The following is a 15452-nucleotide window of genomic DNA, read 5'->3' as shown; positions in this document are numbered from 1 at the left end:
ACACACACACACACACACACACACACACACACACACACACACACACAGAGGTGCCTGAGGTAATGCAATGTTGCATGTACTTTGTAAGGAAAGCAGGCAGCCAATGCTTTCAGCCTGTGTTTCCCTTGCAGCAGGAAGCTCATTCTGCACCTACTGAAGGTGCTACATGGGTTCATCCTGGGCCTGGGGATCCCTAGGTGTTGGGGTGTCACATGTAATCAGAAAGCAGTATGCAGGGAGACCTGTGCTTTCAGAGTCTACTGAGGAGGCCGGCAGTGGTGACGCGCACCTTTTCTTTTTCTTTGCAAGATTTATTTAATTGTTTGATGTGTATGAATGCTCTATTTGCATGTACACCTGTGTGCCAGAAGAGGGTGTCAGATCTCAGTACAGATGGTCGCCAGCCACCACATGGTTGCTGGGAATGGAACTTAGGACCTCCGGAAGAGCAGCCAGTGCTTTTAGCTTTTGAGCTATTTCTCTAGCTTAGGTGGCAGAATCCTAATTTAATCTGAGCACTCAGGAGGCAGAGGCAGTTATCTCTGAGTTCTTGGCCAACCTCGTCTACAGAGCAAGTTCCAAGACAGCCAGGGCTACAGAGAAACCCTGTCTCCAAAAGCAACCAAACAGAAAACCCCTAAAATAAAACAAAAAAATAGGTGAACAGGTAGGTGGGTGACAAGGTCCATGACAGAAAAGGTGGCATTGCTATGGCTTCTTCCCAGCTTCTGGGTCCCTTGCCCTTGCCACTGTGCTTCCTGGATGCTACCTTATGGCCCAGGCATTGCTTCCGGCCAGGCACCCAGCTCAGGGAAGGCTACAGGAGGACTTGATTTAGGCCTTTTCAGACCCAGTGTTACCAGCAAGCGGCATTTCCTGCCCCCCCCCTCAGTGCACAGAGCAGGCAGCGATGCCCATAGGCTCCACAGCCATAGCCCTCCTTGCCTTATTCTAGCTCGGCACCATGCCTGCCTGTCATCCCAGCACCGGAGAGGCTGAGGCGAGGCGGGAGGGCTGTGAGTTTCAGGCTGGCTTGGATGACATAGCAAGACTCCATCTGAAAATAAGGGTTCTAGGGATGCAGCTCAGTTGGATAGGGCTCACCTAGCACACACGAAGCCCTGGGTTCCATCTTTAGGGCTGTTGTAGAATAAGTGTGGCAGTGTATGTATATAATCCCAGCACTCCAGAGAATCGGGGAATCGGGAGTTTGAGGCCAACCTCAGCTATGTAGTGAGTTTGAGGCCAGCAGTTTGATCCAATCTGATCTTTCAATCCTGGGGAGGTCTGGCTCCACACTGTTCTCCCTGCCTTGTGGTCTGTCCTCTGGTTTGGCTACTGTTCTGTCCCTTCTCCTGTTCATGTGCTTATCCCGCTGGCCCTACCCTTGGAGGCCGAGCGGCTGAAGCCAGCAGAGCCCATTCAGCCAGACTGCTCTATTTAATTTTACCTATAAGGTGTTTTACCTGCATATATGTCTGTGTACCAGTTGCATGCCTGGTGCTGTGGAGGCCAGAAGAGGCTGCCTGATGAAGCTGGGGTTTCGGATGGTGTGAGCCATCAGGTGGATACGGGGCTTGGATGTATTTGCGGGCTTGCGTACACATCTTTGCCTGCTCATGCACTGAGCACTTGCTGTAGCCAGATGCCGGCAGGTGTCTAGATGGCCCAGTGACAGGGGTGACTTCCCAGAGCTTGCATTCCATCCCATGGGACAGCGGAAAAAACGACCCTGAGCGTGTACGAGGCGGGTGACCGCCAAAGAGTCTGTGGGTTGGCGGAAGTAGTGGGGCTGCATTGGAGAGAGCAGGTGCCGGGCTGCGGGCCATCGGGGACCTGCAGGATAGACAGTAAGTCTCAGGTCGGAGGTGGGGACTTCCTAGGCAAACCCCACTCATTGTGTTTTGGTATGAGCAGCACTGTCTGGGCTCCAATCGCTTATTTCACTTCTTTCCCTGCCAGTCAGCCGTAGATCCCTGAGAATGGCTGTTTAGTCCCTGCTAGTGATTTTCTGTCAAGGGGTCTCCAGTGCTTAGGACTCATGACCTCAGCATCAGGGCAGTAGGCCGTTCCCCACCCCTCCGGGCTTCAGTTTCCTCCCTGGGAATGGGGAAGGGAAGGTACCAGGGGGAAGGGACTCAGTCCTTGCTCAGCCTGGCCTCTCCCTGCCCAGACCCAGAACCGAGGCAAGAGGATGAAGGAGGGGGCACACATCAACCGCTCCCTGCTGGCCCTGGGCAACTGCATCAACGCCCTCAGCGAGAAGGGCGGCAGCCGTGCTCAGTACGTGAACTTCCGTGACAGCAAGCTCACACGCCTGCTGAAGGTAGGCCCCCCAGCTGGAGACAGCGGCATGGTCTTCCAGGAGTTCACTGTCAGCACGGAGGCTGAGAGCCCTGAGAGGCTGTGCATGGCCACCGCCTGACTCCCTGTCACCGTTCTGCCTATAGTCTATCATCGCTTGCATGCGAGGATAGTCACGGGAGCTCACTACCTCCCCAGGCTGCCAGTCCCGTCATGGGCAGCTGCCACCTGTGAAACTTTTCTCTCTGCTAAGCTGGATGCTGCTTATAAGTAAGCAAGCGGTGAATAAATGTCTCTCCGCTGCTCTCCTGGCTAAACCTGCTCTCAGCAAAGCGGCGTCAGATGGCAGGGTCTGGAGCAGGCCCCACACTATCAAGAGGGCCTCCTTTTCAGGCACAGCCCCGCTCTGCTTCCCAGTATCAGCTGCCCTTCCCAGACCTCTGGTGACGCTGGAGGGCTGGGCCACGGTCAGGTGGGGACACGTGGCTCCCCCAACCCTGTGGTTCCCACCGAGCAGGACGCCCTGGGGGGCAACAGCCGTACAGTGATGATCGCCCACATCAGCCCGGCCAGCAGCAGTTTCGAGGAGTCGAGAACCACACTGCTCTACGCCTACCGGGCAAAGAACATCAAGACGAGGGTGAGAGCCGGGGAGGCGGGCTGACCTCAGCCCCTAGACCCACGTTATATATATAGCATGCGCCTGTGGTGCTTGTGCTGGTGAGCAGGACGCAGGCAGACCCCTGGGACCCGCTGGCCAGCCAGCCTGGCCATGGGGAGAACCCATCTCAAAGGTGAGCCGGGCGTGGCGGCACAGGACCTTAATGCCAGCGCTCGGGAAGCAGAGGCGGGTGGGTCACTGTGAGTTCAAGGCCAGCCTGGTCTACATCAGAGAGACCCTACCTCAAAATCAATTAATTAGTGGATTAAGATTTAAGAACAAGACAGAATCCTAAAAAATGGCACCTGAAGTTGATTTCCGTTTGCTTGGTTAGTTGGTGAGTTGCCTTCCAGAGTGCTGGGATTACAGGCGTGCACCACCGCGCCTGGCTCTGAAGTTGATTCCTTAGCTCTATGCACAAGCACACACGTGTACACCCATATAAACACGGATCTTCCCTTACACACAGAATCAATGTGTCAATAGTTCCCAGTGGGAAGATTTTCTAAAAGAAAAAAAAAAACCTGACAGATTATTAAAATCTTTTATTATGGTAAGAGATACATGGAACAAAAATTCTCATTTGGTAACTTTTTTATCCCATTTCTGTTTAGTATGTGTATAGATGTGTATGCATAAGCGTGTCATGGCAAGCATATGGCAGTCAGGGGACAACTTGTGGGGGTCAGCTCTTCTCCTCCCACCATGTAGGTTCTGGGTCAGTCGCCTTGACCCATTGAGTCATCTCTTCGGTCACCCAAATTTCCATTTTAATCACTGTGAGTCCACGACACGGTAGCCTTGGGGTAGCCAGCGTGTGCTGGCTGTTCACAGCTCACCAGACCAAAACTCCGTCTCCATCAAAGAACGACTCTTCCCGTGCCCTGGCTCCACCACTCTGTTCTCTCCTTCCTCCGGAGGCCGCGGAGAAGCCAGGATTTACCCAGGATTTTTCTTTTGTGTCTGGTTGAATACACTGAGCTCAGTGCTCTCTGAGTTCTCCTGTGATGCGGCAGGTGTCAGAATACCCTTCCCTTTTTGAGGATGAATAACAGTGACTTGTGTCCAACCTGCACCCTCCCCATGGCCACACACATCCGGGATGTGGCCCAACACATTCGTAGATAGCAATGTCGCAGGGTTCCCCCATCCATGTTTCTTGTTTCAGTTTTGCTGCTGTGCTAAAACACCCTGACACAAACAACGGAGAGAAAGAAGGGCTCATTTTGACTCACATTTCCAAGTTACAGTCCATCACAGCGGGAAAATCAAGGCAAAGAGAGGAACTGATCTTGTGTCCTGCTTGCTTGTTCATGCTCAGCTCAGTTTCTCTATTCTTATGTGGTTTAGGACACGCCCCCTACCCCCACCTAGGGAATGGTGCTGCCCACTGTGGATACCATCAATTAACTTAATTAAGACACTCCCCCACAGACATGGCCACAGCCCAGCCCCGGGATAGATAATCCCTCTTTGAGCCTCTCTTCCTAGAGCGAGTATAAGCAGTATCCAGCTGATGGAGCTGATCGCCCCACCCCTGATAGTTTTGAACGCCATGGCGTCTCTCAAGTCTGTCCTTCAGGATGCTTCTTGCCACGCCTGACCTTGGGCACTTGTCCTCATCGTCAGGTCAAGCGCAACCTGCTGAACGTGTCCTACCGCATTGCGCAGTACACTGATGTCATCTCGGACCTGCGCAGGGAGATCGAGCACCTCAAGTCCAAGATTGAGAGGCAGGACAAGGAGAAGAGTGGCCCCAGCGTTCTGGACATACAAGGTAGTGCTGCTCAGGGCTGTGCCTCCCGCAGGCCCCAATGGCCGAGTGCCCCCTCCTCCCTAGAGCTCCATGACCAAGATCCAGGTTCTATGGGCCCATTGCTTTCCTGGCCAAGCTCCTGGCCTTGGCCACTCTGATGATCCACAGTGGCCCAGTGGCCCTGCCAGCAGCTATTGTTCCTATTTCCCTGGGAACCTCAACTGAAGAAACTCCAGTTTCTTCACCAGATACAGGACTAGACCAGATACCAGATACAGGGACTAGACTATTTTATGTTGTTTTGAGACAGGGTCTCACTGAGTAGCCCTGGCTGTCCTGCTCTGTAGACCAGGCTGGACTCCATCTCACAGAGATTTGCTGCCTCTACATCCCAAGTGCTGGGATGAAAGTGTAGCCTTGGCTGTCCTAGAATTCACTCTGTAGACCAAGGTGGCCTCAAACTCACAGAGATTTGCCTGTCTCTGCTTCCTTAGTGCTTTTTCTGTGTTGCTTGTTTGTTTGTTTTTCTTTTTGAGACAGGATCTTACTGTGTACCCCTGGATTGTCTGGAATTCATTATTTAGACCAGGCTGGCTCTGAACTCACAGAAAACCTCCTGCCTCTACCTCCTGAATGCTGGAATAAAGGTTTGTGCCTCCTACATCTAGCTCTTATTTTTTTAATTAAATTTTAATTTTTTTTTAAATTTTATTTTATGTGTTGGTGTTCTGTCTGAATGTATGTCTGTGCCCCGCATGTGTGCAGTGTTCAAGGAGTCAGAAGAGGGAGACAGATCCTGGGACTGGGCTCACAGGTAGTTGTGAGCCGCCATATGAATATTGGCAGTAAAACCTGGGTCCTCTAAAGAACAGCCAGTGCTCTTAAATGCTTAGCCCTCTCTCCAGCCCCCATACTAGCTTTTTGTTTTTGCTGCTGTTTGTTTGTTTTTGTTGAGACAGGGTTTCTCTGTGTAGCCCTGGCTGCTCTGGACTCACTCTGTAGACCAGACTGGCTTCTAACTCACAGAGATCCGCCTGCCTCTACCTCCTGAGTGCTGGGATTAAAGGCTTGAGTCACCATGCCTGGCTCCATGCCAGTTTTTGAGATAGGATCCTCAGCACCCACATCAAAGCCAGGTACAGCGGGCCAGGCATGGTGATGCATGCCTTCAATCCCAGCACTCCGGAGGCAGAGGAAGGTGGATCTCTGTGAGCTGGAGGCCAGCCTGGTCTACAGATCGAGTCCAGGACTGCCCGGGCTACACAGAGAAACCCTGTCCCAAAACAAAACAAAATCCAGGAGTGGTACTGGCGTCTCCAACCCCAGCTCTGGGTAAGGGAAGGGTCTGGAGGATTCCTGGCACTGGCCAGCCATCTACTCTAGCCAGGATCAGTGAGCGACGGCCTCAAAACATACAGTGGAGAGAGACTTGGAAAGACTCCTGACGTTGACCTCTGGCCTCCACAGTCGTAGGCACTTGTGACTGCATGCATGCACACACAGACACACATCAACATGTACACAGAATACACACACAAGCCTCTACCCCTAAAGGACATACGTACCAAAGTGAAGTCCATTAGACATATGCGCACATAACATTCACATGTTCTTTGGTTTATGAAGATGAGGTTTTCAAAGAGGAGTGAGACCAGTACATATACCCATATTCCGTTTATTCATCTGTATACCACCCATCCAACTGCTCAGCTACACATCCATGCGTCATCCATCCATCCATCCATCCATCCACTCTCATATACATCCATCCATTTACCCATCCACTCATACATCCATCTATCACCCACCTCTCTCCCCACCCATCCAGCTACCCATCAAATACACATTCATCTACCCACCCATCTCCCCATTCCTTCATCCCTCTGCCCACTTATCTATCCATCCACCCATCCACCCACCCACCCACCTACATATCCATCCAGCTACGCACTTACCCACTCATCCATGCACCCATTCATGTGTCCACCTACCCACATATCCATCCATCCACTCATCTACATATCCATCTGTCCTCACAAAAATCCATCCGTTTATCAATCTACCGCCATTCAATTACTTGCCCACCACTCATCAATATGTCCTCCTACCCACAGACCAACCCTTCCCATCCTCCCTCCATCCACACATGTCCATGGGCCATGACCCGTTTTGGTAGGTGAGCGTGGAGTTCATGCTTACGAGGCTGGCAGTGGGCCTAGTCCAGCCACCCCTGTTCTCACCTGCAGTCACAGCCCCCCAGGATGCAGAGGAGGACAGTCGTCTGCAGATGAACAAGATCCGGGCCCAGCTTATCGGGGCTTTCAAGGAGCAGCAGGAGATGCGGCGCAGCCTGGTGGAGCTGGAGAATACCAGCATTGAGCTGCACATAGACATGTCTCGCCACCTGCTGACCATCGCAGAGTGAGTGTCCTGCCTAGGCACAGCACGTCCCCAAAGGGGAGGGAAGCCGAGGAACAGAGGAGGCTGCTGGCTGCCATCTGCGGGTCCCCGAGAAGGCAGGTCCCCTGTCTCTGTTTCTCTCCCGTCATGTGAGGTAAGCTGGGCCACGTGGGAGTCACTTCTGGGTCCAGAGCCAGACCGGAGGATCAGGAAATGTTAACACAATCTCTCTCCCACTGTCCACATACACATATGTATTTCTGCTCTGAAGGCAGAGTGACCCTGTGCAGGGAGTAGCTGGGGTGCGCCTGCAGGTGAGACGGGCACCTGTAATTATTACGCTAGGACAGCGGGTGTCCCTCCAGTTGTCCTGGAGAAACCTGGACACGGGCTGCCCACTTAGGGGTGACTTCAAAGAGCACTGTCACTCAAGCCTGTTGCCTTCCCTCACTCTCTACTCCTGATTCTCCCACAATTGCTCTCTTCTTCTCCCCTTCCTTCTTTACTTTACCTTTATCCCTTCCTTACTTTTCTACTTCTTTTCTCCTTCCCTTCCTCTCCCTCTTCTTTCTCCTTCCCTTCCATTTCCTTTCTCCTCACCTTCCTCCTCCTTCCTTCTTCCCCTCACCCTTTTTGTTTGGAACAAGTCTTGCTGTATAACTCAGCCTGGCCAGCTTTGAACCTGTGATCTTCCTGCTTCAGCCTCCTGAGTGTCGGGATGACAAGTGTCCATCACCACCCTTTGTCACCGGCCTTGTCATCCTCCTCCTCACGTTCCTCCTCTCTCTTCAATTACACAAACAGCACGGTCCTTACACTGGAGTTAGTCACAGTGGCTTGCTCCTTTCTGGCCAGGCATCTGCTTGCTGAGGCTTCCCCATTCTTCCTTTCTGACCCAGTCCCCAGAGATCCTGTTTAGGCCCAATGCACTATCCTTACTGGTAGAGCCCAGCCACTCTCCCCCTAGTGTCCCCAGTCACACAGCTGTCCCCTGAGGACAGCAAGGACCAGAGAGGCACATGTCCACAGGAGGTAGCCATGCTGGCTCTGGTGGGCCAGAGGGCTATATATGTATAAAAGACCATGGGGAGACCCGATTCCTCTCCATCACTATCCCATGCCTGTGGGGAGGCTAGCAGGCCTGGAGAGCGCTGGGTGTGAGATGCAGAACTCTCAGCTCAGGCACAATTGACCCCTGCTTCCTGTGTCCTGGCTGCAGCTGGGAACGGGAAAAGGCCCATCACCACACTAACGTGGTCAGCGGTGAGAAGGAGGAGGAGCCAGGGGACGCTGACGGTGAGAAGGACGAGGAGACAGCAGATGCTGACAGAGAGGAGGTTGAGGCTTCAGAGCCCCCGGAGGTGGCTCTGGCCAGAGAGGAGGTGAACCTGCTGTTGGCTGAGCAGCGGAAAACAGCAGCCCTCAAGGTGAGGGAGAGGGACGCAGCGCTCAGTCACGGGAATGGAGCTTATATCTGAGCCAGGCAACCTTGGAGAGTCCCTGCTCGTCCCGTAAGACACAGCTAGCTATGTGCTCGCGGCCGCTGAGTCTTGGGCTCAGACACTTTGTCCGGTGCTGGGACAGAGCACAGCCACTCGGGGTTTGCTTAGTAAGTCCAGATGTCCATTCCCAGTACCAGGTGTGGTGCCGGACACCTGGAATCCCAGCACTAGGGGAAATAGAGGCAGGAGGATCAGAAGCAAAGATTTGGCCTGGTGGTGGCACAAACCTTTTATCCCAGAACTTGGGATGCACAAGCAGGCAAATATCTGTGAGTTCAAGGCCAGCCTGGCCTACAGACTGAGTTCCAGGACAGCCAGGGTTACACAGAGAATCCCTGTCTTGAAAAACAAAACAAAACAAAACAAAACAAAACAAAACAAAAAATCCACAGAAGTTCAAGGTCAACCTTGATCAGCTTGTCTTTGGGGGAAAAAAAAAGAGCTGGCTCTTTATATGAGCTGTTTGTATAATAGCTGGTTAGTGAGTAAACTCAGTTTAAGAAAATTACAAAACTCTTCCTTGAGGAAGCTTTGGGGAAAGGCCAGCGATGCCAGGAACTGGCTCATTAGCTAAATGCTGGTGGGTGTGTCTCCAGAAAGTGGGAAAATTGTCCAGCGATGTGCAGTTGTTAAAAGCAGGAGGCTTTTAAGTTCTCTTAACAGCTATGTAACCGAAGCAAGAGGCCCTTCGTGTCTGCACACCCGGCCACGGCAGTCTAGGCTCACACCGCCTCACTTCAAATCAGTGATTAGGTTTTCACAGCTTTGTTTGGTTTTTGTTTTTTCAAGACAGGGTTTTTCTGTGTAATGCTGGATGTCCTGGAACTTATCCCATAGACCAGGCTGGCCTCCAACTCAGAGATCCACCTGCGTCTGCCTCCCAAGTGCTGGGCTTAAAGGCGTGCACCATCACCACCACAAAAACTAACAAAAATAAGATAGATTCATCCTGTCTGAATCGGTGATGTGCATCAACTAAACAGCATGAACCTCAAGGGGAAATTTAGATATCAGCATGGGACAGAGCTGGCAGTGAAGGGCCTGTCAGTCAGGAGCCTGCAGTGGCCAGCCTGTCAGTCTGGGGCCTGCAGAGGAGGCTCCATTTGCAGTAGGCAGGTAGGGACCATTTGTTCAGCTAGGGAGGTGAGGGGAACTCAAGAGGCTGCGTGGAGGGAAATGGGAGAGAGCTTCAGGGCAGTCCCAGTGGAGTTGGGGAGCACAGAGGGAAGGCTGGATGGAGGGGAGTTAGGAGGTTTTCAGGGGTTGCTGAGGGAGGCTTGATAGAAAGGAATTGGGAAAAATTTTAGGGAGGCTGCTTGGACGGGAATTGGGAGGAAAGGAATGCAATCAATTCCAGATCATCAGAAGGAAAAACAAGCCAAATTGTTCCTCTGCGTCTCTGCCAGCTCAGTGACAAATTAACATTTTCTCTTTCTCATCAATTTCCACACCATTGATTCTAAGGAGCTTCTTGGCTTGTGTCAGCTTTGTTAACCCCCCTTTTGATTAATCTGCAGTGACTACAACTTCCTGGCTAATCCTCCACTTATCTATTTATTGTGGAAAGGATAAGTTAACAAAGGACGCATCTCTTCATTGTTATCTGCCCATTCCTTGGGGACCAAGACTCTGGGAGTGCAGGGCAGCCTGTGCCCCATGTGATTCTCTGGGGGTCTTGGAGAGTTGGTCGAGTGGATTGATAATTTCTTCGCTGAGTCACCTGAGCTCATTCTAGGATGAAGGGACACAAGTTGCTGGGGGGCTGTTTTGTTTTGTTTGGGTTTGTTTTTGTTTTGGCTTTTGGTTTTATCAAGACAGGGTTTATCTGTGTAACCTTGGCTAACCTGGACTCGCTTTGTAGACCAGGCTGGCCTGGAACTCACAGAGATCCACCTGTCTCTGCCTCGCTGAGTGCTGGGATTATAGGCCTGTGCTACTGCGTCCAGTTTGGAAGCTGTTTTATAGGCGTAGCTGGCTTCAAGTGTATGTGTGTGCATGTACACACACACACACACACACACACACACACACCCTTGTGTGTCAGACACATATGGAAACAAGCGTATATCCATAGCTGTGTCCAGAGCTGGGGCTTGCCTGGTGGGTGGACAGAACCAGGCTAAGGCTCATTTTATACAGGTGAGCAGTTCAGGAAGCCTTCGACAGACATCCTGGGCCTGAGCACTCCTTGCAGCCCCTCGAGTGCTGCTTGAGGGAATCAGGACCCAGAGTGTGGCCCACACCGTGGTGGGGGGTGGGTGGCTGTTTCCTGGTGTGGAAAGGCAGTTTGCCACTCACAGTTCCCAGTAGGAGGGTCTGCCATTCCACACCCCACACAGCCCCCCAGAAGACCAGGTGGGTTCAGGAGATAGGAGAAGTGGGTGGGGAAGGTGGTGGTTTCTGCAGGAAGGGGGCAGATCTGCTGTGTTGAAAAGCTTGCCTCTCTGGGGAGATATGAAGTTGACAGTTGTCCCCAAACCAGAGCAGCATCAGAGCCTGTGACTTATCTCAGGGCTGGGGATGGCTTCAGTTGGTAGAGCTCTGGTCTGGCCTGCACAGAGCCCCAGGTTCCATCTCCAGCATCGAAGCAACTGGACTCCTGGTGGTGTACACCTGTGATTCCAGCACCCTGGAAGCAGGAGAATCGGGAGTTCAAGGTCATCCTCATACATAGTGAGTCTGAGGCCAGCCTGGGCTATGTGAGACTCTGGGTTAAAAAGAAGGAGGGGGAGAAGAGGAGGGGGAAGGAGAGAAGGAAGATTCACTCAAGTTCCGCTTGAGGAATGAAATGAGTTTGTTAGGGGTTTCTCAGGAGGTGTAGCCTACGGGATGGCTGCACTTTCTATAAAGTTGCCAACATCTTGTCTACCAAGCTCCTATTTCATTTTATGTACCAAAATATTTTAAATTTTTATTTTTGTGTGTGTGTATACACACACACACACACACACACATATATATATATATATATGGGCAGGTGTATGTGTGTGTGTGTGTGTGCATCTGAGTGCCAGTTTCTGAGGTGACCAGAAGAGGACATCAGATCCTAGGGAGCTAGAGTAACAGGTAGTTGTGATTCAGCCGGTATGGGTGCTGGGGACAGAACTCACGTCCTCTGTAAGAGCAGTAACGGCTGGGCCATCTCTCCAGCCCCAGATCTCCTGTATTACATGGCTCAGAGACTATAGCAGAATTCCTGCACACTTGAGTTTTGAGCCAAAGCAGAGCACTAAAGTAACAGAGGTGACCACAGGCTCAGATAGCCTCCTGCAGAGACAGAGCCAGCTCTGGGAAGGTTCTGTGTCTATACATACTTTGTCCTTGCCTTTATCAGGGATCCTGCGGAAGGGCGGCTGCTTGCTGTAGGGCGGGGCTACACAGACTAGGATTCAGAGGAGTACATTCATTGTACTCTGTTTCGACCCTCGGGGAGTTCCAGTGCCCCAGCTCTGACCCTGGCTGCCTGGCATTTGCTCAGGGTGATTAGGGCAGCTGAGAGGTTAGCTTTCTCTCTGAGGAGTGGGCTCTGCACAGATGAATTTGCACTTGAAAAACAAGCTCTCGGGTGAGTTGCTTGCCATATCCAGAAGCTGGCTTGGTCCCTCCAGGGTCAGCAAGGCTCCATACATAGGTTAAAACATCAGAATTTTGAAGGCAGAAGATGTGGTTAGTCCCAGGGATGGGGCTAAGCCACTTATGGAAAGAAAGGTTTATTTGGCTCACGGTCTGAGGGTCCACAGTCCATCATGGTGGAAAGACATGGCGGCAGGAGGTCACGTTGTATCCACAGTCAGGAAGCAGAGGCAGATGGATGTTAGTGCTCAGCTCTCTTTCTTCTTTTTATTCAGTCCAGGGAATGGTGTGGTCCACATTTAGGGGTGAGTTTTCCCACCTCAGATAACTCAATTAACATAATCCCTCTCTGGGCACGGCCAAAAGCTACTTAGTTCACATTATTGCTCACATGTGTCTCCTAGGTCCTGTCAAATGGACCTTATCAGTATAGGCCTCACTGTGGCTCATCCATTCCTAGGGCTGATTGCCACATGTCTCACGAGAATAACTAACCGGCGTCAGTGCCTGCCCTGAGCTCTCCTTGTCTCCCTCAGGCCGGGCTAGAGCAGCGTCTGGCCCATGCCAAGAAGAAGGCCTCACAGATGGAGAAACTGCTGCCCAGGCAGGTGACAAACAAGGACCAGCGGGAGGTGCTGCAGCTGCTGTGCAGGGCCCACGAGCTGGAGGTAGAGAACACAGAGCTGCAGGCTGACAACCTGTGCCGCAAGAACCTGCTGGGCCAGAAGGACTTCGTGATCCAGCGCTACCACCAGCACCGGCTGCTGTGCCGGCAGGTCATCCAGGGGCACCGGCAGCTGATGCAGGGTGAGGCCAGCTCCTAGTGTGGCGTCAATTGATACTGCGTTCTAGAAAGTGAACCCAGAGGACGAGGGCCGGGGAAGTGGCTCAGTCAGGGAAGTGTTTCTCTGAGATGGAAGGGCTTGGGGACACAGCTCGTTGGTAGAGTGCCCATGCAGCAAGCCTGAAGTCCAGAGCTCCATTCCCAGCACCGTAGATAAAAATCTCTGCAAACATAGGACAGTCCCCAAGAGTAAAGCACAAACACCAGTCTACCAACCTCCTGATTGCTATGGCTGGCGCCCTGCACCCACTCAGTTTCTCCCCTCTCTTCCCCTTCCTGCTCCTTTCCCTTCCCCCTCCCCTCCCTCTCTCTTCCCCTCCCTCTCCTCTTTATTCTCTCCTTCCTTCCCAGCATCGCATTGCTTGATTCAGGCTCTTCAAACTCCCACTCTCCTGCCTCAGCCACCGCAGTGTCCCCCCAGCTCTTTTGTTCTGTAGTTCGAGACAGTCTCACCACGTAGCCCTGGCCGGCCTGGGACTACCTATGTAGCCCAGGCTGGCTTTAAAGTCACAGAGAACTGCCAACCTCTTTTCCCTGAGTGCTGGGATTAAAGGTGTGGACCGCCGTGCCCAGCCCCGTCTTCTTTGATTTACTTGCATGTCCACACATGCATATGCGTGCAAGTCTGGAGTTCAGAGGTCAATATCCAGGTGTCTTCTTGTACCATGTGCCACCTTGTGTTTTGAGGCAGGGTCTCATATGAAGCTGGAGCTGCTGAGTAGGCTGACTGGCTGGCCAGCAAGCCCCAGGCACCCTCCTGTCTCTGTCCGCACATGGCTGGGCTTAAAGCCACACACTGCCATGTTCTGCTCTTTTATGTGGTACTAGGGGCAGAGCTCAGCTCCCCACGCTTGAGCAGCAAGGCTGTACCCGTGCCACCACCTTTCCATCCCTTTCTCTCCGAGACTGGGTCTTACTGTGTAATTCAGGCTGCCCTCCAATACTCAGGTCTCTCTCAAGAGCGGGCCCCAGCTGTCTTCCTGACTCTGGGCTTTTACCTGTTTGGGATATCTCCCGTGAGCGCAATCATACACTATATGTCTGATTTCTTTCACTTAGCGAAACATCTTTTCAGGCTCATTCATGGCGCAGCAGACACTAAATGTCGTTGTTTTTCACAGCTGAGTTCTGTTTCACCACACTGACAGCCTATGTCTATAAGCTCATCTGCTGGGGGGGTTCCCGTCTGTGACTGTCGTGAAGGACGCTTCCGAGAGCACTCATGTTGTCTTCTTTTCTTTTTGGTTTCTTTCTTTTTTTCCTTCCTTCCTTCCTTCCTTCCTTCCTTCCTTCCTTCCTCCCTCCCTCCCTCCCTCCCTCCCTCCCTCCCTCTTTCTTTCTTTCCTTCTTTCTTTCTTTCTTTCTTTCTTTCTTTCTTTCTTTCTTTCTTTCTTTCTTTCTTTCTTTCTTTCTTTCTTTCTCTCTTCTTTCTCTGTGTACCCTTGGCTGTTCTGGCACTTGCTCCATACACCACCAGTCTAGCCTCAAACTCAGATCAGTCTGTCTCTGCCTCCCGAGTTCTAGGACTAAAGGACTCTGCCACTGCCTGGCCATGTTCAGTTTTCTGCATTACGTTTTTTTGTTTGTTTGTTTGTTTGTTTGTTTCCCAGTTCTCTTGGATATACGTACCAGGGCTTGGCCTTTTACTTCTAGCTAAAATTTTATTTATACTTAAGAATCATTATCAGTCTTTTCTCTCTCCCTTTCCCTCCTTTCCTGTTTTGGCAATGCTGGATATGGAACCCAGGGCATCACCAATGCCAGGCAAGCGCTCAACATGTCCAGCCCAATACTATTATGTTATGATTGAAAAGAACATTTCAGCACAACAGGAAAAAAATTTTAAACTTCATCTGGGATGTAGCAGCTCAGTGGTGGAGTGTTTGCTTTGTATGTTTGAAACATCGGGTTTACCAATATATGGGTATATGTTTTTAATCCTAGCACTCAGGAGGCAGAGGCCCATAGATCTCTGTGAGTTCAAGGCGACCCTGGTCTACACAGTGTGTTCTGAGCCAGCCAGGACTGCACAGTGAGACCCTGCCCACTCATCCACCAAAAGACCTTGAGTTCCATTTTCAATATCACACACACAAAAATCATCATAAGAAATTGAAATAGGGAGGGATTGGGACGGGAGGAAGAAAGGAACCACAGGGGGGCTACAAAGTGAATAAAGTGTAATTAATAAAGAATTAAAGAAATTTAAGTAGACTGCGGAGACAGAAGCAGGTGTATCTCTGAGTTCAAGGCCAGCCTGTTCTACAGATCGAGTTCCAGGACAGCCAGGGCTACACAGAGAAACCCTGTCTCAAAAAATAAAACAAACTAAGAAGAAGAAGAAAAAGAAGGAAAAGAAGAAGAAGAAGAAGAAGAAGAAGAGGAGGAGGAGGAGGAGGAGGAGGAGGAGGA

General features: G+C 51.6%; 1 protein-coding gene across 1 annotated transcript in view; it reads left to right on the top strand.

Moving 5' to 3' along the window:
- Positions 1-15452, top strand: part of LOC129670187 (kinesin-like protein KIF19) — a 48650-nt gene that overhangs the window by 19201 nt on the left and 13997 nt on the right. Inside the window, exons 8-13 of the mRNA XM_055598661.1 lie at positions 2174-2326; positions 2822-2944; positions 4595-4742; positions 6968-7142; positions 8341-8548; positions 12733-13003. Of these exons, the coding sequence (XP_055454636.1) occupies positions 2174-2326; positions 2822-2944; positions 4595-4742; positions 6968-7142; positions 8341-8548; positions 12733-13003 (1078 nt within the window). The remainder of the gene's footprint in view (positions 1-2173; positions 2327-2821; positions 2945-4594; positions 4743-6967; positions 7143-8340; positions 8549-12732; positions 13004-15452) is intronic.

The sequence above is a fragment of the Psammomys obesus genome, unplaced genomic scaffold (assembly GCF_907164565.1).
Source record: "Psammomys obesus unplaced genomic scaffold, mPsaObe1.curated_primary_1811, whole genome shotgun sequence".
NCBI lineage: Eukaryota > Metazoa > Chordata > Mammalia > Rodentia > Muridae > Psammomys > Psammomys obesus.
Note: the sequence above shows the minus strand (reverse complement) of the source record. Positions and strands in the feature narration are given on the sequence as shown.